At 37.1% G+C, this 21,940-nt stretch overlaps 2 protein-coding genes across 4 annotated transcripts in view; both read right to left on the minus strand.

Moving 5' to 3' along the window:
• cobll1b (cordon-bleu WH2 repeat protein-like 1b) overlaps nt 1-11,526 on the minus strand; it is a 47,145-nt gene extending 35,619 nt beyond the window's left edge. For all 3 annotated transcript variants that reach the window (XM_043248989.1, XM_043248987.1, XM_043248988.1), the window contains exons 1-2: nt 11,336-11,526; nt 9,927-10,001 (exon numbers count right to left, since the gene is read on the minus strand). In XM_043248989.1, the coding sequence (XP_043104924.1) occupies nt 9,927-10,001; nt 11,336-11,376 (116 nt within the window). In that variant the 5' untranslated portion in view covers nt 11,377-11,526. The remainder of the gene's footprint in view (nt 1-9,926; nt 10,002-11,335) is intronic.
• Nucleotides 11,527-11,920: 394 nt separating this feature from the next.
• On the minus strand, nt 11,921-20,542 carry slc38a11 (solute carrier family 38 member 11). Its single transcript, XM_043248992.1, is given in 16 exon segments — nt 11,921-14,144; nt 14,223-14,354; nt 16,016-16,128; nt 16,214-16,375; nt 16,468-16,538; nt 17,550-17,610; nt 17,613-17,628; nt 18,277-18,317; nt 18,320-18,373; nt 18,376-18,381; nt 18,683-18,724; nt 18,727-18,747; nt 18,848-18,982; nt 19,426-19,501; nt 20,245-20,370; nt 20,444-20,542. Coding segments are annotated over 15 exon segments (1,347 nt in total). The 5' UTR covers nt 20,444-20,542; the 3' UTR covers nt 11,921-13,853.
• Between the last annotated feature and the right edge of the window lie 1,398 nt (nt 20,543-21,940).

The raw sequence follows: 21,940 nt of genomic DNA on the forward strand, positions 1-21,940 counted from the left end.
GAAAAAAATAATAAAAATGCAAAAATAATTGTAAATATAAAATCATCAAATATAAATGTAAATGGACAAATGACAAAGGCCTATCAACATAAGCCAAAAGTAAATGAATCAAAACAAATTTGCTCTTTAATGAAATATAATAAAAAAATATCAATATTAATCGGAAGGTATTTTCAGGTATTTTCTGGTGCCCATTCGAAATCCTGAAGCAAAAGCGATTGAGATTCAACTGATTTTAGGAAAATTTTCACACATACGATTTCCATAATGGATTTGTGATAAACCGTACCACATCATGCAAGCAGTTCAACAAGGGTATGTGGGAAAAAAATATAATCTCATCAGGAAGCCAATGAGACGTAGGCAGAAAGGAGAGGTAATGGCGTTTAACAGAAGCGTACCACATTCACGCTCCGCACCGAAGCAGCTCTCCCATGACGAGCGCGAGGGGGAGACGTGCTACAATAGAGACGTAATCTTCAAGTTGGGATTCAGGACTCGACGGGTGATCCCACATGCGACCCTCAAACGACCCCGTCCTCTACAGGTCACGCAGAAGGTCGCTGTACTGCCTGATGAACTCTCACTCTAGCGTTTCACCCACGCGTCTCTCCGGGTTCACGCACATCCCGACCTCGACGTTCCCACCACGGAACAGTCAAGGCCAACCAAACATCTCCTTCTCTTCAGAGACCGGTCAAAACATCTGCCAAGCATTTAGATAAGCAACGCAGAGGGGAAACGGTTCCGATCACAGGCTTGCGGGAATATTTTGTACCATTTACGAGATAAGTAGGCTGGAATTAAACGCTCGGCTTACTTAGAGGACCGTGAAACTCAAATCCTCTAACCTTGTTGTCTGCCGAGATACGCAGGAATACGCCGGGCATAAAAAGGTCGCGAGAGCCCCTTATTACCAGAAGAGCCAACATTTACATAAAAGTAAAAAGAGGGAAGTATTTCCCCTGGAGTCATAATTAAAACTATTACACTGAATCCTTTCTTTTGAGACAAAGGGACATTGTCTGAAGAGACACACTTGCCAGAGATACAGCAGCTAGTGTTTTCCTCCTCTCAGCCAATCACACGCACGGTAGCGTCCAAAAGTCACCGGGCGGCCAAATTCTAGACTTCACAACACTGATCTTCATCGCCGCTTGGTGTCTGCGTTATCGCTTCGTGCCTTATGACGGTTATTACACAAATTACGGGACAACATTTTGACTGTCAAATATGGCTCAAAAATAATAAAATAAAATGCAAAATATAACAAATTAAATACAAAATGTTAATATTTACAATAAATTAATGAATGCATGCATGAATGAATTTATAATACTAAATATAATATTAAAGTGCCCCTATTATGGGTAAAAAAAAAAAAAAAAACAGTTTGGACAACAGTTTGACATGTATGCAAGGTCAAAAATCACTTTCTTAGAATATGGATTTATTTATTTTTTACCTTAATTAATTGCATTACTATTAATTTAGTAATCCAACTAAGCAAATAATCATTAATAGTATGTCAATTTGCATCCCTATAAATTAGTATTAGACAAATAATGGAACAATATTTGGCATAGGTACATATCAAATATTGTACAAAAATATGAAAGTAAATTAATAATAAAGAAAATAATAATGCAAGTAAGGAAATAATCATATTACACAAATTATGGAATAAAAATATATACAATATATAAATACAGAAACTAAAATATTATTAAAAGACATCTATAAATTTAAAGTAACAAATCTTTAAAATAATTTTAATAATTATTTGAACGTAATAATTATAATGCAAATAATGCAATTTAGCAAACAAACTTGAATATTACATAAGTGTGTTATGTATTATTGCACAACATATTTGATACAGGTACATAAAATACAGTACATTCATAAACTGACGTCAAATAAATACAGTAATAAAAAGTAAAAATTATATTAAGGAAACACTTAGAATTAACAAAATAATCATTTTCAATACCATAACATTTTCGATTTTAACTTTTTTTTTTATTGTTACATAAATTTAATACTTTTATTTAGCAAGGGTGCTTCATTTATTTTTTATTAATTTATCAGAAGTAATGATACAGGCATTTATAATATTTAAAAAAAAAATTATAATATCAGATAAATAGAGTTCATATCTATATCAGAATTATATTGTGTCGACCAAAATTAAGAAATAATGTAATATAAATTTTGGCCATATCGTGCAGCCCTAATGCAATGATATAAAATAAAATAAAAAAATTATGAATAATCTAATATAAAATATCTAAAATATTTATAATGTTAAGTAAAAACATTATAAAAAATAACAACTGAACAATTATTCTAATCATCAGGAAAAAAAAAATAAAAATAGAAACTGAAAGACAAGGATGAAAAGCCACAGTTTTGATTTCATGAGCTCTCTTCGGGATTATACAGCTGCATGGAAACTATGCGTTATGACAAGTGCCTAAAACGACATGTACATTTCATTGGATAGTTGCTGGACGTCTTAATCAGAATGAAATGATCACAAAGTCAATATGCAGAAATCAATCATCTAATGAAACCCGACACAAGTACCTGACACTGAGAGTAAAATCCAGGGATTTTTAAAACAAGATGGACACACTTGATAGAAGCCATTACTAGCTGGCGAGCTTCCATTCTCTCAAAGACTCTGATCTCTAAGTAATGCTGCAGATGGACATTTATACCTCTCATGTTACATTGAAAAATTACGACGAGGGGAAACGGTCCGCTTTTCGGGTTTTTAAGTGCTGAAAAACAATACATCTTATCATATTAAACAGAAAAATCGTGTGTATTGTAGGAGCAGGTTTAAACTGGATTACACGTTTTCTGAAGACTAAACGCTGTCGGCCTCAAACCTCACTGCCGTGATACAGGTACAAAAGCGGTTTCCAAGGGGTTGCTAAGGTTGTATCATCCACAAGATAAAAAAAAAAATTATATTGCTTATAAAACTTAACACTCATCTGTTCGACAAGTCACATGATTTGACATCATCCGCATAAACAGTGCTGCATTAATTACTCAAAGTTTAATATTTAGGTTTGATATTTGGTCAAAACAATAAGATTATGAACAAAAAAGTAAGCAGAATTGTTTGAAGCCAACTATTAAAGTCTTGTATCTGACTATTTTGTCCAAATAATAATAATAAATAATAATAATAATAATAATAATAATAATAATAATATCTATTATATTAAATATTATTCTTGCTATTAATAATAAGTCAATAGTGTAGAACTGCTAATCATTATTATATTAAAATTTTATTATATTAAAATATTACTTTTATATTAACTGCTCAATTAAATTAATTTATAATAAAGTATAACATATATATATATATATATATTTTACTTATTATATAGTATAAGTATAATAAAGTTTATAATAAAGTTCTAATAGCAATGATACAAATATTAAATGTTTAAATAATACAACAATACTATTATGACTAATTCTGTTCAATAGATTCATTATCCGATTGAAGAAACCAACTTCAGAGCGGAAAAGTCTGCAATGGAGCATTTCTTCGAGAAAACTGTGCGCTCTTTCAGTTCCCACAGCAGGTTCGCCGTGTTTTTATGACGTGAGGACACAATCTCGAAAGCCTAGACAGAGTTCTGTTGTGAGTTTTTTTGGCCAGGTCATTAAAAAGAGTCGGTTCATAAGACTAACGCGTTTATGAATCGGACTACACCGGCTACAATGAACAACAATGATTCAGCTAAAAACGAGCCCAGAAAACGCAAACATCCAAGAGCTTTTAATACCACCAAATATCATGCAAACCCCGAGTGTCCAGTTTCTGCCTCATGCCAGTGTCTGTCCTCAAGCGTCCAGCATTCGTAACATGTGCATGCTAGCAAACTCAATCGGGCGCGCTTACATTTGCGCCAACAAATGTGTCACACTTGAGGAACTCGACGTGCATCGTCTTCTGGAATGCGGCGTTCAACGGGGGAGCATATCTGACGGAGGTGGGTTTAACAAAACACGCCAGCGCCGTTTAACACACGACACGCACCAAACTAATCAACGTGAAGCATATTCCTCTTTGCTGCATTCAAAGTGGTTTACGGTCACTGCCTGCAGGCCTGACAGCAAAACAAAGAGCCTCCATTCTCCTGTGTTCTCTGGAGTGCTGCCACATGCTCTTTCAGTGCTCTGAGAAACACAACATGGAGAAATAAAGCCCTTGTATTCCTCAGACAGGAAAGGCAGTGCGAAATCAGGAGTTCTCGTGTTCCGCAGAGAGAAACGCCGCATTGAGTCTGTGTGGAAGTGTTAAATACAGCTGTCGAGAGACAGCGCGTGTATGTGTGGAATGTGGAGGAGTCGAGACGCATGGCATGTATAGAAGATCTATGGCATCCACAGACACTGGCTCTGTTCCAAATCATAGTGAGCCGTCTACGCAGGCAGCATTTTAAGACATCGTGCACCAAACAAACTGTAGGCCTTCTTGCATGCAGTACCTCATTTGAGCCAAATCCAGCAGCACTGCATGCATCCTTCTCAAAAGGCAAGAATACAGAATGATAATGTGATTTAACAAAAAAAATGGCAATGAAAGCATAAATCTAACTATTTTAATTTTCGATATTTGAATGCATAATATGTAATAGCCTTTAAATGTTTGGGGTCAGTCACCAAGGCGGCATTTATTTGATTAAAAAAAAGAAATGCAGTAAAAACTAATACTTGTGGAAAAAATTGTTTTTGAGAAATCTTGAGAATCTAAAGTAAAAAAACCAAAAACATTTGAAATAGAAACTTTTTAAATGTATTTGCTCTCATGTCTGATCGCTTTTTTTTTATTTTATTTTGGACAGTACTATATTTCTACGCAACACATTTTGGTCTATATAGAGTTACAAGTCATCGATCTTGAGGCACTTTAGTTAAGGTGCTGCCTAAGTAGGCAACAAGTCAGCTCACTATGTTTCAGAACAGAGGCGTTGTGTTCACTCTGCTGGGCTTGCCACCACAAGAGCATCTCGTTGAAAGGATACCCTATTACTCAATGAGCAAATAAAGTAAGAATTTAATGCCGCAGTCCAGTCGTTATCGAGCATGCTATTATACTAGTAATGCATACTCTCTTTAAATAGCTTAAAAAACCCCCCCAAAAAACAAAATTAACATCAAAATCATGAACAAAATAAAAATTACAAGCATTAACAGCACAGTGCAATATGTTTTACATGAGCGAAATGAAGATGAGCAAGTGCTGACCAAACTATCATGATCAAATTTATAAAATGCCAATGAGAACCATCCCTTGGCTTGTAGTAATTTTTCTAGTGTGAAGAGCCATCATTAGCTTCAACTTGCTTCAGGCTGTTGATGTCTGCATTTTCCAGACTAACCATTGTTCTATAAACGCCTTAGTTGGGAGTTGTCTCTTAAAACCACCCAAAACCTTACACGGTAAACTGTACGTTTTAAATGCCTGGTTATTAATCATTCTGTTGGTTCTATTGAGAAAACACCCATCCTGACACCTTTATTAACTGTTAAAACAGTTTGCAAAGCATTCGCTAGACAGGAACAACTTCAATGAGTTAAATGACCAACTGCATTAATCTAGGCAACAAAAAAAGAAAATCTAAGACAAATGTCCAACACTCACTAGACAGACTTACGTGGGTTTTGCCATGTTTTAGCAAGCACTCTGTGGTTTGTAAAGTGTTATGGCGTTTTGAGTAGTACTTCGGCAGTTGCTAGGGTGTTCTAGGCAGTTGCTAGTCCTAGGTAGCCCATCACTGATTCCAAATAACATGACAATTTTTTTTGTGATAAGGAGTGTAACATTTCCAACACACGCTTGAGATATTCGGCCAATCAAAAATAGACTGGATAGCTGGCCAATCAGAGCAACCTTGCATTTTTTAGAACAATGAGCTTTGTAGAAATCAAGGCGGGGCTTAGGGGGGGAATAATAACATACAGTATGTGAAAAATGAGTTTTTTGAAACTTAAACCACAGTTTTATGTGGTGTATGTTCTTTATAGCAACATCATATGATCCCTTTAAAATGTAATAAGTACTTACATTTTTGGTACCCATTTCCAGATTACATGAAATCATTACAACCCATTACTGGTAGTTGTCAGAGTGTTCTGGCTTGTTAAGATAAGCAAGGCCTTGACGAGAAAGTGTCACCTAGTGCTTTTTTTTGATGGTATCTAAGGTGTGTATAGGTGGTTTGCAGAGCGTTCTGGTTGGTTTCTAGAGGGTCTGTCTCAAGCCAACGTCATAACGTCACTGTTTTCATACTCTAGCTTTCAACACTGGATCGGATAGAACAGCTGTGCAAGTGGATTCTGGGATTCTGTCTGTGTGTGTTAGAATGCAAGCGTATGAAGAGAGAACGATAGAGTGTGAGAAAGTATGGAAACATCTGCAAAAAAAAAACGTAAGTGCTTCCATACCCCATCCCTGAGGTGACACTTTGTTGTCAAGGCCTGGTCCTCGCTGCACTGAGGTAGAAGAGTGTGTGTTGATCATTTGGAAAAGACCAAAAGATCATACAAAATGACATCATAAGCGAGTAAACATTCCGACAGTTATTCACATCGCCGTTGCCAACCTTCCAATTCGGAATTCCAAGAACAGATGTCAAGAGCGAGGAAGCCAAACTGCAGCAGCGTACTAGAGTCCTGCCAACACCTGCGAAGTTCCACATCTTGCTTTCATATTTGCAGAGATCAAGCTTAAATTCCCCTCATTTGTCAGTCTCTTCTTGTACCATTTCGAGTTTCCAGAATATGAACTCACCGTTAGATGTGGGCACATCTGCAGTTACTGCAAGTTATTCGCAGGCTCACATTTTGTGCATTTTCATAGTGGGAAAACTGACTTTCAATTGTGTTGTATGAAGGTGAGAGTGCTACATATACATTGGTAGCTACGTGCAGAATGTAGATGTGTATGTACTGATGATATCAGAGTTTCTGCCATTTAAAAACCAAATTTAAGGAATGAATTAAAAGTAACAACTATACTGAAAAAAATCTATATTCTTAATTTCAATTATTTTTATATTAATAAAAGCATTTGTGTCTTGTTTTTCCAGTGCAAATGTCTAAAAATGCATGAAATAAAATAAAAAAAAGTTGCAAAAATGACAAAGTTTTTATGTATAGTAAATGTGTCAAAATGAAAAGATTTAAGCAAGATAAAATATTGGAAAAATAAATTAATTTGAAATATCTGCCAATGAGAGAAAACGTAATTTAAACGAAAAAACAAGCGTCACGCATATTTGTTCTTGTTTGAACATAAAAATCACTGAATTTCTCCAAAAAATTAAACATCTCAAATAAATTAATTTGATTAAAAGGAAGTTTAGATTTTTGTATTGGAAACCAAGACAAGAATACTGACAAAAATATATATATATTGTTTTGGTGTGCACATTTTATGACTTTTATGATTCAGATTTGAGCTCTGAATTCTGTGGGTATAAGGCAGCTATAATAATCAATTTTGCTTATATGTTATTATTGCAAATAAAAATGACCACTGACTGCTTAGGCAGTGTTTAATTAGATTTGCTTTAGCAGATTTTATTATTTTTTTTAAGATGTTTTTATCCAAAGCTATGAAAATCACAAGCAATTCATCATAAAACCAATCCAAGATATTCAGTGCGCGTTGCCAGGTTTCAAGTAAAAATGAAACTAGATCAGTTTCACAATGATTCAACTCATCTTTTTAAAAAAAAGCCCTTGTGAATCAGACTACAATGGTTGCGGTTTCTGGTTTTCTCCTTCACCTCAGGATTGCCATTAACTGAAAAATACATATTTTTTACCAGACCAACTCTATGGACTTAATTCCTGCAGGGTAAACCAAACTTGTGTATGGACCAAAACCAAAATGTGCAAAAGCTGCGCAACTTGGCGAAAGGATACACAAATTTACAAATTTACAAACAGTTGCACCACAGAGACGCAATCAGATGGTTTATGGCCTGGTGCCCCACAATGCCAAAGAAACCAAAATCCTGCTCCCGAATTACGCAACAACTTCTGTACGGTTAAGAGTCATGCTGTTTAGCACAACAAAACCTTCTCTTTGTAAAGCCCACAGGCAACGCTAATCAAATATTTCTGGGTGGAAAATCAGAGTGCTTGCACGAGGCTCAAAAGGCTCTCGTAAAAAGCCTTCAAAATATCAGACTCGCCTCTAATTAAAATCACAATAACACAGGGATGTGCTCATAGCCAACGTGGGAGATATAACGTTGAGTAGGGTGTGTGTGTGTGTGAGTGTGTGTGTGTGTGTGTGTGTGTGTGTGTGTGTGTGTGTGAGTGAGTGAGTGAGTGAGTGAGTGAATGTGTGTGAGAGAGAGAGATAAAAATAATGGAGAAAAGAGTGTTATGAGAACGTGCTGGAAAAAAATCTCTCAGATTTCATAGAAAACGCTTCCAGCCATTGGAACGCTCTCAGCTGACATCATCCTCTGCTAAATCTGAACCCACGGAGCACAAATTTCCAAAGTCTTACAATCCAAAGTGTGTTAATAAAGATCACATTCGACGCTAATGCATATGGAGGATTCGACATCCAGATTTCCTCGCTCATGATATAGACGGCTAATCGGCCTCGTGCGGTTTTCAAAGACCAGGTCCTGCATCTGGTTTGTGTATTTTAAATTTCCTAGTCTTCTGATTTCTAAGTCCCGCCCCACAGCCACGGATTATTACACCAAATAAGTACAATTGCCTTAAGAAGCATCACGCTGTCGTGTTTCTGTAATCTCCGGTCATATCTAGGAGGGAAATGAAAACCCTGGAGCCTGTTCTTCTCTAGACGACTCTTATCCAGTAAAAGTTAAAAAACGCAACAATTACATCCTCATTTCCCCAGCAAAGAAATTAAGAAGAAGAATTTTGCAAGAGTCTCCCCTCCCCAAAGTTAATTTCCCATGACCTCCACATGTGTCCAAGAGCGTTTCTCAGCTCTGCTCTGCGGGCAGGAAATGCACCGATGTCAAAGGTTGAGGCAATGCCTACGACGACAGAGGCTTTAATTACATTGGGACTGTCTTGTAAACAAACACACAACCGGAGACGCATTTAGACAGACAGCATCTAAATTTTTACTCATAAACAGCCCAGCCCACAAATGTTAGACCGACTTCAATGCGTTAATTTTATATTCCAGTATATTCCAGACCTCACATTATGCATCACTATCATTTTTATCCACATAGCTGCTTGCAGGTTAAAGAAAACTTGGAGGAAAAAAATGACAAATATTAGCCGACTTTCCGGATAATCTTTAAATCCACAATATGAAAGTGCACACACACGCATAAGGCACTGCGTTTGCTTTTAGACTAGAATATATACACCTACTGTATAACTGGGAAATTTCTACAAAACATGTTCATAGCTCTTCCCATGTCCTCACTTTCTATCTGTCAGCCTTCTGCAAATCCCTTTGCTAACAAAAGCCAGTTGCTTAATGACGTCACCTTCCAGGAAGTGACATCATTAATTTCAAAGGGAAAACAACAGCACTTCTCTCAGCACGTATTAGAAGTTTCCAAGAAATCGCTCTTAAAGCGGCCTTCCATCCGAAAATCTGTACAATAAAAGATGTTCAAAACACACACACAAAAAAAGTAACGTGACTGAACTCTCAAACAGCCCTTCGGCTCTTTATTCCCATAATCTTGATTGTAAAAACTGCAAATTAAAAAAAAGTTATAAGACGGACGTTGCAGGGAAGCGCCTCCTTAATTTACGCAAGCATACGCATGTCTTTAAAGATTGAGTTCAACGTTAAATGATAAAACTACGGTACGACGAACCACAGAAACGACAGGAATCCAACCCAAAGCTGAGGAGCAAGTCTTACGGTGTACCTTCGGTCAGGCGGTCTGCTGTGTGCGTCGCCGTCCATCCCCGCAGCGGCCGGCGCGGCTCTGAAATCCCTGGCACTGCAGGACAGAAAGCAAACATCACTGACTCATGGCACAGCCTCGAGGGAGTGCTGACAGACGGAGAGGTAAAACTAGACGAGTCGGTTCTGCGGAAGGTGGTGCGTCCCTTTCCACCGCTCATGCCACAGTGTCAATAATAGGCATGGTTGACTTGGGGGGGGGTTTTACGTTTTTTGAACCAGTCTGAACTGGCATGCTGGTCTGCGGGCTGGCTTTAGAAGAGCTTCGGCCACTTTTCATCCGATCTTGCCTGGAGACCTGCTTAAACCGGGTAAGACCGGCAAACCAGTTTAGGCTCTTTCAGCAGGGCGTGTATAGGCATTTTCCAATAGAGGGAGGATCTTTACTGGCATTCAATACTTTATTTAGTACAAATATATGAGGCTTTTTTGCATCAATTTAGCATTTTTTGCACTCAGCTGGTGCACTAAATGAAATAAAACTCATGATCAATGACCGCAATTATTATTATTATTCTTTTAAGTAATTCTAATGATATGCTCAAACGTGCGATTAACATCGTTTTATCGTTTTTCAAACTCGCACATGAACCTAACAGCAAATGATCGCCCATACAGAAAATGGCAACTTTGACATTTTCATAACTTTATTTTAGTCTTAGACTTTTATTTTGCATTTAAAGGCTAAGTAGGCATGCAGCTCGATTACATGCAAACTTTGCATGGCTGTCAGCTGTCAAGAAAACAAAACAAAAAAAAAAGACCAAAATAATCATTTCAAGCCCTACATATAGTTTAGCAATATTAATTTCTTTATTTAACAATGCATGTCTAACATGACCAAAACTAAAAGAATGAATTAGCCAGTATGACATGCATTCAATGCAACTAAAATTCAAAACTAAACTCAAATGCATACAAATCAACAGTTTATATATACATAAACAAAATACGCATGGCACTTTTTGATTGCTGCTTCTTCTGAAGCTCTGTAACAGCTTGGCAAAAATAATTCTGAGGTAACTGTACCTTTAACCCTCTACCATGAATGAAAAAACACATACTAGTTTGTTTCTATCGATCAGTTTGCTCGAATCCCGATCCAAAAATGACAAAAAAGCGAGGAGGGTCGTGACAAGATTGCATTTGTGGTAAAACACAGCTTCAAATCAAAATGACAGATTAAGATAGTTTTTTTACAAATCAGCCGGCTAGATTCGAAACCGGACGTGACATAAATTTTGCACAACAGTCGTGAGTAAATTAAGCTCGGCACTAGGTCAGAAAACGAGACGTTTTATCCTCGAATCCTTTTTTTCCGCGCATAAATGAGCCTAAAGAGCCTGAATGAGCGCGACGCCTCAAACATACCTCGGTCGCCCTTGAACTTTCGCGCGGCTGTCAGCTGTCATCAGTCTCTCTAAACAGCATCATCATCAACAAAAACAACAACAACAGCTCCAGCAGCTTTTGCGGAGCCTCTCCCGACTCCAACCGCGGCTCGTGGGTCGCTCCTGCATCACTTCTGTCCCGTTACCCCCCTTAAAATTCTGCAACTCCCACCATACTTTCCAGAGTCCTGCCCCCGTCAACAGACGCTCCTCTGTTCCTATTCAACCGAGAGGAGACGGCAGCCCCGCGTTTTCAAGCAATGACGCGATGATTTACGGTCCCTGCCAGCACCTCCCGTCCTCGCACCGGGTTCACGCTCGCTTTTGACGGTGGGACGCGTATTCGCGCGTCGAACCCCGACCAGAAGCGTCTTAACAAAGCGGCGAATGTGCGACGCTAACGCCAGAGGCTCGTTTTGTTTTGACGGGAGGCTTCCAGAGTGAAAGCTTATGATTCGAGTCGACGCGATTGGGAAAATGTCGTGCCGGTTGACCATCATTTTAATATATTCTCTCTGCTGTAGAGGGTTTGCGTAGCTGTGCAGTTCACCGCTGACAAAATGGCGACATCTAGCGCTAATTATCATCGGTACATTGTTTATATAGATAAAGGGGGAAAGAAAGCATTTCTGTTGACGCTCACCTTCATGCTGTCTTGCAAGGAAAGCTTCTGAAGAATATATTTGACTATGCAACGATAGCTGACGACATTTTATTTAGTCACAAATCGACTCAAAAGAGTTGCCTTCAGCGTTTCAGTGCCCTTCAGATTTGGGTCGTGTGGCGAAGCGCTCAGGATGAAATACACGACGAACTAATAACAATTCTACTCAATTCAGTTTTTTAGTGAAGTGTCAGTTCTACTGCTTATGAGCCTCGAAACATTTTGTTTGCGAGTCGAGTCTCGTGGTTTCATATCAGCACGCCACGCTAAACACACGCTAGCTAGGTTAGCCTGTTTGACCAATTAATATAACCCGACAACAGGTGGGAGGATTTACTTTGCTTTTTCTGAAACATAACAAACTCTGACAATAACATGCGGTGACAGTTATAGGATTTTTTTATTTATTTTTTTGCATTGATTAAATTGAGTATCTGTTAAACAAAATGCATATGTAGCATACAAAAAAGTGAAAGCATACCTTCACATTTTTTGCATAATTTGACTAAACTAGAATGTACATTTCCTGAAGAAAATGTGAGTGGTGCTTGCCGTGGCAAAACTCGCACTCGGTTGCTACTTACTATTGAGTTTTATAGAGGTCTCATCATGAATGAGCATATAGCTAGTCGCTGTTAGCATGTAGTACTGCTAGCAATACTAACACATCTGAAGTCCAGTTTGCTAACACAAGTCAGAAGAACCAATTCCCATGTCTATACGATATCGTGATGCAGAGATATAGGTCTTGCTAATCGGTTGCTAGGGTACATTGTTTTGTTGATAGTAAGTGGATCGGCAGCTGACCATCATGATACACTAAAGACTGCTTGTCATTATGAATGATATAAACCAACCCCCATGTCTCTAAGACATTCAGACTTGAAGTATGCCTGTGTGGGCTTGGGTTGCTAAGGTCATTGATAGTGGTCGCTAGGGCGTGGCTAGGAAAAGTCACGTGAAGTGGTTCACGATTAGCTGTCTGCTGCCCCGAGTCAAACGAGCCCACCCCCATGTCTCTGTGACGTTCGGTTTTGAAGATATGTCAGTTTAGGGTTTGGTTGCTAGGTTGTTTGATAATGGTTGCTAGGGCGTGGCTAGGAAGCGTCAATGGTGATTGATGATTGGCTGTTTCCGTACAAAGTCTTCATGGCATTCTGATTTAAAGATATGCCTGCTTAACACTAGCATGTCGCTAGCACGATTAGCATGTTACTAGCACGTTGTAAGCATGGCTAGCATGTCTCTATCATGCTTGTCAAGTGACTAGCATCATTAGCATGTTGTTAGCATGATTAGCATGTCATTAGCAAGTCCAAAAGTTTTTTTTTTATGTAACTGCAAGTTATTTACAGAATTACAGATTTAAACATAAAATGTGTGTTTTTATAATGGATTTTCAGGGGGAGGAAAGCATGATAAAAGCTATATGTCCTTAATATTACATGAAAAAAAATGTTTTGATAACCTCTGGGACACAGGCTAGTAGTGACTAATATCAATAAATATCTACATAACTCATTTTTTTTTAGCTTTATGTGCAAAACTGAAATTTTTTGTCAGCTGCACATTACCTTCAGTAAAGGTTTATTTCAATTTTGGTCCGTTCCATACAAAAAGCTACTACATGGTTTCAGATGGCATGCGTTTCTGCCTTTATACGTTTACAGTCTTCAACCGAGAAATGGCGGGAACGTAAAGCAAGAACGTAGAAAGCGCCTCACGTGAAAAATAACTACTGTAGCTATTATGTCGTTTCTTTAATACAAGAATTGCTTCAACAGTGAATCGCTAGAAAACAGCACAGAAAAAGATTCCAGTGAAAACGGCGTAGTTAACGTCGGTCAGAAAACGCTGTGGCGTTAATAAACTGGAGCCCGCTGTTCGGTGAGATGGTGCTGGGAGCGGAGGTGTTGGAGACGGTGCAGTAGAACATCTCCGCTCCGTGCGAACAGTCCTGAGGGAAGAGCACCATCATGATCAAACCGATCATCATCACACAAACGCCCACCGCCAGGATGACGCTGGGGATGAGGTTTTCCCCGCGAAACCAGCGGCCGTCCGAGAGCTTCAGGAAGCAGGCGGCGGGGAAGATGAACATGAGGGGTATGGCGCTCAAAACCCCCTGAGAGAGACACAGAAGCGCAACGTTTAGACACGTCTCTCACGTCACTGATGCTGATGAACCCGCGGGGAAACTCACGTTCAGCTCCAGGACGATGCCCAGACAGTCGTAGGAGAGCGATATGACGGTCGCCGCCGACACGATCACCAGGGTAATGAAGACGTGCGCCGTCGTACTGAGCTCTCCTTTAAAAAACACGTTGGAGATCACCTGGGCAAAATAGAGGCGACGTCAACAAACAACCCACTTTAAAGAAACTGAATTAAATACCAGAATAAGCCTTTGTAGTACGTCACACTTTAATTAAGAGTCAGGATGACTGTAATATAGAAATCATACAAAAAGCTCTGACCAAAAAATTAAATCAAGTGTCTACAGACTTTGATTATGTGTTGCACCAATTATATCTTTCAGCTTTTTTTAAAGTGTTGAAACCAGAGTACTTTACATTTTTAAGTGTTATTCACTGAGATACCAAGGCTATATGTTTATATATTTATATATATATGAATGTATATATATATATATATATATGAATGTATATATATATGAATATATATATATATGAATGTGTATATATATATGAATGTATATATATATATATATATATATATATATATATATATATATGAATATATATATATATATATATATATATATATATATATATATATGAATATATATATATATATATATGAATATATATATGAATATATATATGAATATATATATATGAATATATATATATGAATATATATATATATATATGAATATATATATATATATATATATATATATATATATATGAATATATATATATATATATCATATATATATATATATATATATATATATATATATATATATGAATATATATATATATATATGAATATATATATATATATATATATATATATATATATATATATATATATATGAATATATATATATATATATATATGAATATATATATATATATATATATAAATATATATGAATATATATATATATATATATATATATTTATATGAATATATATATATATATATATATATAAATATATATATATATATATATATATATATGAATATATATATATGAATATATATATGAATATGTGTATATATATATTTACATATATATGTGTGTATATATTTATATATATATATGTGTGTGTGTATATATATATATATATATATATATATATATATATATATAAATAAAATTCACCTGTTTTTATGTTCATTTTAATTGTAAAGATTTAGTAACTTCATATATTTTGTGATTTTCATGTTTACATATATCAAATTATTTTATTAAATTATTTAAGTTTGTTATTTTAATACAAAAAGTTAAAGTTTATGTACATGTTAATTATTACTATTTAAATTCAATTAATTTATATTGTGGGTTTAGTTTTAGTCTCAGTTAACTAAGAGCTTTCGATTAATTTGGTATTAATGTTAGCAAACTGCTCCATCCCAATGCTGCCCATATAACGATGAAGATATTTTCACGTCAGTTCTTGTTCATTTTGTTGTGCGTTGTTCTTTACATAGTTTCAGTTACTTAACTTCTACTGAATAAAAAGGAGAAATGTCGCCTTAGCAACTACATTTTTTATGGTTGTATATTTTTAATTCTAGTTATCCTCAGTAAACTATGATTACTCATAAGCGTACATGTAATGTTTGAATGTTTTTGCATAAATCTGTGTCCCCAATACTGCTGCAATATAGGTTTTTGTCGAGATCAGTGTATTTATGATGGAAAATCAACTTGATTTTAATTTCAGGACATTTTCAAGCAGTCAAAGGTGCCCCTAGTTGAAGAATCAACCATACTGTAGATAAAAGCTTCGGTTGTCTTACCTCACGGGTTACAAAGCACTCCAGAGGGAAGGTGGTGATTATACTGACGCCATAGCAGAATCGGCCGAATGTAGCCAAGTTATCATTCCTGCAGTAGTTCTCGAATATATCGCCTTAGACAGGAAGATACGCAGCTCCTTCAGTGCGTCTGGCGCCCGGATTTGTGCAGATGTCGTGAGATTGTTTGCATGAATTTACCTTGCGTGTAACCAGTAAAAGTGGCATATCCCGCGGCAGCGAAGACAGCGCTGACCATCACGGCCGAGCCCACGGACACGTGAGTGACCAGAGACCAGCCGCTCAGCGTGGGCTCCCGCAGCGACCCGTAGATCATGAAGCTGTTGTGGTGGCAGATGAAAGCTGGAAGGTGTCAGACGCATCGCGGTTTCAGCCGAAAAGGTACTTCAGCTGAAACTGCGACGTTGTTCGTGGGCCGAAATTAAAAAGCTCACCGAAAGACATGACGGCGACTGCCTGGATCGCATTCCACCGCGCGAACACCCATGCGCCGTCTGACGCCGGTCTGTGGGGGAAATAAAACCCGGGATTAGTTCGTAAAGATGGCCATTCTTTTTAGAAATAACCGTTTTGACGTGAGCGCAAAAACAGCGCAGGTGTTTTGAGAGTTTTTGTAAGTTTAAGACTTTTGTAACCAATTTAAGATAGTTAATTAAAGGAAACACAGTTATCTAAACGTAAATGTCTAAGAAGAATACTCCATTGATGGATATTAGTTCTTAAATTATCAACAAAAAATATAATGTAAATGTGTTCAGATGAAAGGATATTTAGACATTTGTATTGGCATGCCAAATAAAAATACTCAGAGTGTATATATATATATATATATATATATATATATATATATATATATATATATATATATAAATATAAAAAAATATATATATATATATATAAAATATATAAATAAATATTCACCTATTTTTATGTTAATTTTAATTGTAAAAATTTTGTAACTTCATATATTTTGTCATTTTCATGTTTACATAGTTCAAATTATTTTATTAAACTATATTTATATTATTTAAGTTTGTTATTTTAATACAAAGAGTTAAAGTGCATGTATAGATATATGTTTATGATCACTATTTAAATTCAGTTTAGCATTAGCACCAGTCAACTAAGAGCTTTGATTCATTTGGTATTAATGTTAGCAAACTGCTCCATCGTCAAAACTAATGTTAAACGAGAAAATGTTAAGGCGTTAATTTGCGGAGGGTCTTAGTCTCTATCGTGATTCTTTGTCTCAGCTTGGCGGAAAAATCAAACATTCAATCCGGGTTCGATAAGGGTTAGGGATTCCCTTTCGCGCGTCACTAAATATGTGTGTATGGTTAGGCTAAGTGCGCTGCTTGTTATGCGCGAAGGCCAAAAACACGACGGAAAGTCAAATAAAAACGAAGCTCGGTGAGATGGTTGTAGGGTGAATCATTATCCCGAGCTGCGGTCGGCAAACATCAGCATATGGTGGATGGTTTGAATGAATGCGCAGACGGAGAGAGAGGTTTTATACATCTGTGGTCCTAGTGTCGCCGCTCTCACGACCACTGTGACGAGGATGGCAAGAGTCAAAGCATGGACAATAAAGATACCTGGAACGGAGGAAAGGAGAGAGTTCATTACTGTCGAGTTCAATATTTCATTAAATCTGAAATCCCTAAGGCCTCTCAACGATAAAGCCTTTGCTGAAATACCTGTTGTATACTACAAGCACACTACATGTTGTCTTATTGATGGTTTAGATCATCCACCTTTAGCTCATGTGCAACACATATAGTCTTTATGAAGATTGTGAGATTTGCTTTTGTGAAGTAAAGACAAAAACTTTTATATAGGAGCATTTCAAGAGGAACAGTTGATTTTATTAATCATGCATCTTCGATAATGAAATGCATTTAACTGAACATTGAGCGTTTAAGCCGTTGTACATTACTGGCTCTCCTTTTGATAATGCCACAACCTGTATTGTTTAAATGTTATAGAAATAACCTGACTTGAACAATGACCTGGCTTCAGATAACTTATAATGTAGCACAGAGGGCATATGGGCTATTTTAAAGAAACATTGGCTGTTTTAAAGCCGAGATAAATAACCAATCAAGATCACTATTGCACGACCAGAAAAACAGCTAAATGACAGATTTATTGGGTGAAACATTCTTTAAAAAAGCCACGGATCACAAATGATTTTACTAAAAAGAAAAAAAACAACAACTTGGTAGACGTAGGTAATTCTCAACCTTTCCCAGCTTTGCTATGTCTCTGTAGAGAGAGAGCGGAGTGTGAACAGAAGAGTGGACATCATTATTACGAAATGTCTCTCTGCAAGAACGTTTCGGGACCAACTGGGGGAAAAAAGAGCGCAAATGTCAGGTTTCTGCTTTTAGCACGGCATCTAGACCCAAAATGCATTCTTTTAAATCGGACAAGTCATGCGTTTATTGTGCATGCTGTGACTCAAACGTCCTACAAACGTAAAAATGCTTCTGAAATCCAAACGCGCCGCTTTTAATCGCGCTTCAGAAACGTAAGGCAGTTCCGCGTGCTTTCGTTGAAAAGTACTAAAAGGTTGTAATAACTCAATTAGGACTTTTGCTGCAAAATGCTTGTTTGAAAAAACGCGAAACGTGACGCTAACCAGCTCACCTCCTTGAATTCTCGTGAACACTTTGGTCAGAGTGTCGCCGTTATGATGTTGTAGCTGATCATTGCTGTATGGGGAAAGGCAGAATAATATCCATTCTTCAAAATCTCACTTCACCTCACAGTGTTTATTCAATAAAAGGTATAATTGGGGCACAGAGCGGTTACCGATAAACGGGTAAAGAAACTGTAGAGCCGACACCATCAAGTATCCTATCTGGCCAAACGTGCTTTGAACCAGAGACTGATAGCTGTGAGTCCCGGACAGATTGCCTGCTCTGATCAGCAGGATGATGGAGTAATCTGCGAAAAGAAAAGAGCATGCATTTAAAAATAAAAGCATATATAAATAAAGCAAAAGGTGTACTAAGTGCTGCGTAAAATGCGTGCATTTCTTACCAAAACAAAAAAGTATATTCACGATAAAGGTCTAATTCACTTTTGGTCATCGTTTATTCAATCGCATTTAATTTAAACGTCTGTGAAACCAAAAATGCTAACATTGGGTGTAATATCCGAGCTGCTCTTTTTGAGCAAAGCATTACGAAATATATTTTTGGTCAAATATTATTTGCTGTCTACGAGACAGAAGCGCATTAAAACTAATCACAAGCGCTGTAGGCTAGATTTTTATTCGAAAACAAATAATCGACCTAAACTTTATTTCCTAGGCTTCCTTACCGATGCGTGCAAGTCTTTTAACGCGTTGCCTTTGATCTAGATGCAGTAAACGTCTCGCGCCGTACCTGTGATGAAAGCCACCAGAAGAAGCAGCAGGAGACCCATCGGGAGACCGGCCTGACTCAAGGAGTACGGCAAACCCTTGACGAACGAAAGCAAGACATCAGAAACACGGAAGACCTGAAACAGGCCGAAATGTGACAACTAGCCCCAGCCTCCTCTACAGGAAGGGATCTGATGACTTGCTGTTTTTATCTGATCAGGCAGGTGATAGGGCACGAAAATAGCTACACTGACGAGAATGCGTGCATTAAATGTTCATTGCTGACCTTTTCCGGACCCAAAGATATCTCAAAATATTTGTTCTCTCTTTTTTTCTTTCCTCCTGCAGCAGAAGCATGTGAACCGACTGAGGCTGTGGTCATATGATCCTGCAGCGTGGAATCTAAGCCACTTCTCACATCCACTGACCTACTAAAGTATGCACAGATATCACTATTAAGAAGCTGAATAGTTATCTAAATGGCATCGTGCGTGCTTTTGCCTCAAAGAATAGATTCGATTTTCTGCACTAGACTATCACCTTTGATCTAGAAACAGGTAAAATAACAAAAACGTGGCATTTATCTAAATAAATATACAGTATGCATATGCTATGAAATAACACATACGGTTATTTTGAGTGGGAAACTATTCAACAAATCCATTGCACGCTATAATAAAGCAACTTTAACTTTAACAATAATAATAGTAATTTTGTAGCATTTTTTTTTTTTTTTTAACATGTTTTAAGTTTAAGAGGAGCATACGTGTCCAAACCTTTGTCTGGTACTGCCTGAATGTTTTTTTTTTTTTTTTTTTTTTAGAAACACCAATAACAAAACGTTACCTATAATTCCAGATCCTATAATGGAGTTGATGAAATTAAACGAGGCGGAGGATATTGAACTGGTTCCGCTTTTCCCCACGTCCTCGCGCGAAGACAGCAAGCGGTCCCTGTCCCCGTCCATCTGTGAACACAGAAAGTCCCATCACGAGAGGGTCCTGATGCGTCGGTTACTCACGAACCATCGATGGACGCACCTGTTGATCCGCGCCGCTTTTTCTCGTCTGCGGTTCTCCATTAAAAACCGGGGCTCTGAGACGTCCCGCCGCACGGGCTCGAGCGCCTCGTTCTTTCGCCCCGCCCACAGAACGAGAACACGCCCCCTTTGCCGCTTACACGCCCCTTTAGAGCTTAATCCGCGTTCTGCGCGCAAAGCCCGTTAAACCGTATTATAGCTGCTGGGCGAACATTTGCTCAACACTTTCGCTTTGTTGGGAAACAGTGGAAAGCAGTTATAGTTAAAACTGATAGTTCACCCCAAAATTAAGATTCTTACGTCGTCCCATGACACATGCAGAGATTTCTAACGCGACGGCCAGGTTTGTTTCTTACACACGCCTGTCGTTTCACTTAAGAAGACGCTGATTCGTTTGAACTGAACTGAACTCAAATGCAACTAAAGAAAATGCGAAAATCGGTCCAAGTGATGTAAAGCATCTGGTCTGGAGCATACTCGAGTAAAAGCACGACTTTAGGTTGCATTCGAATATTAAAAAGGTACAAGCGCTTTTGTTTTCTGGCAGGCATGCAGAGGTTTGGTTAAAGGGAGAAAATGAAACAAAATGCAACTTTCATTGATCAGTCATCCAAAGATAACAGTAAGTCATACAAGCCCTGCTAACGAATCAGCGTCTTCTTAAGTGAAACAACAGGCATATGTAAGAAGATTACAAATATTAATATTTTAAACCTGACCGTCGCGTTCAATGCACGCGCTAGAAATCTCTGCTTGTGTTCATCGGAAGAAAGAACGTCATAAATATCCGAGAGGACATAAAACCTTAATTTTGGGGTGAACTGTCAGTTAAAACAGAGATTAGAGACATATCCCAAACAGGATGCATGGGTTGAATTAACGAGGAGAGTCGCAGAATTATAATATTTTGAAAGGAAATGTTTTTGTGTTTTCGACCTCACTGTCTAAAAGAAGAATTAATGAATTAATCACTAAACGTGAATTACAAATAAGCAAACATGCAATGTCTCTTTAAACACTTTTAGAGATTTACTAACGTTGAATAAAATAAATAAATAAATCATAATTCCCATAAAAATATTAATTATATTTAAATATACATTTTATTTGCATTCAGTCTTGTGCATTCAGCCAGTATATTGCACAGCTAATGCCTCTATCGAAACATAAATAGTAATTAATCTTTGGGGGGAAAAGACAACTTTTTGTAAATGAGCTAAATTTTTCTTCAGAAATGTAATCTAGTAAATGCACATGAATAACGTAAAATTTTATACTTAAAGCACAGCAATCCAGTAAAATTACTCAAGTTATTTTGTTATATATTATGTCATTAAAGTTTATGACACATTTATTAGTAGTTGTGGTTTATGGACAGGCGCATTTTTATTATATTAACATTTTTATTTATTATTATTTATTTATTTGATTTTTTTACCATCTGCATTGCTATCTGTGGTTATTAGTATTTAATTTATTAAGAATTATGCTTTGAGAA

This window comes from Puntigrus tetrazona, chromosome 9, assembly GCF_018831695.1.
Source record: "Puntigrus tetrazona isolate hp1 chromosome 9, ASM1883169v1, whole genome shotgun sequence".
Taxonomy (NCBI): Eukaryota; Metazoa; Chordata; class Actinopteri; order Cypriniformes; family Cyprinidae; genus Puntigrus; species Puntigrus tetrazona.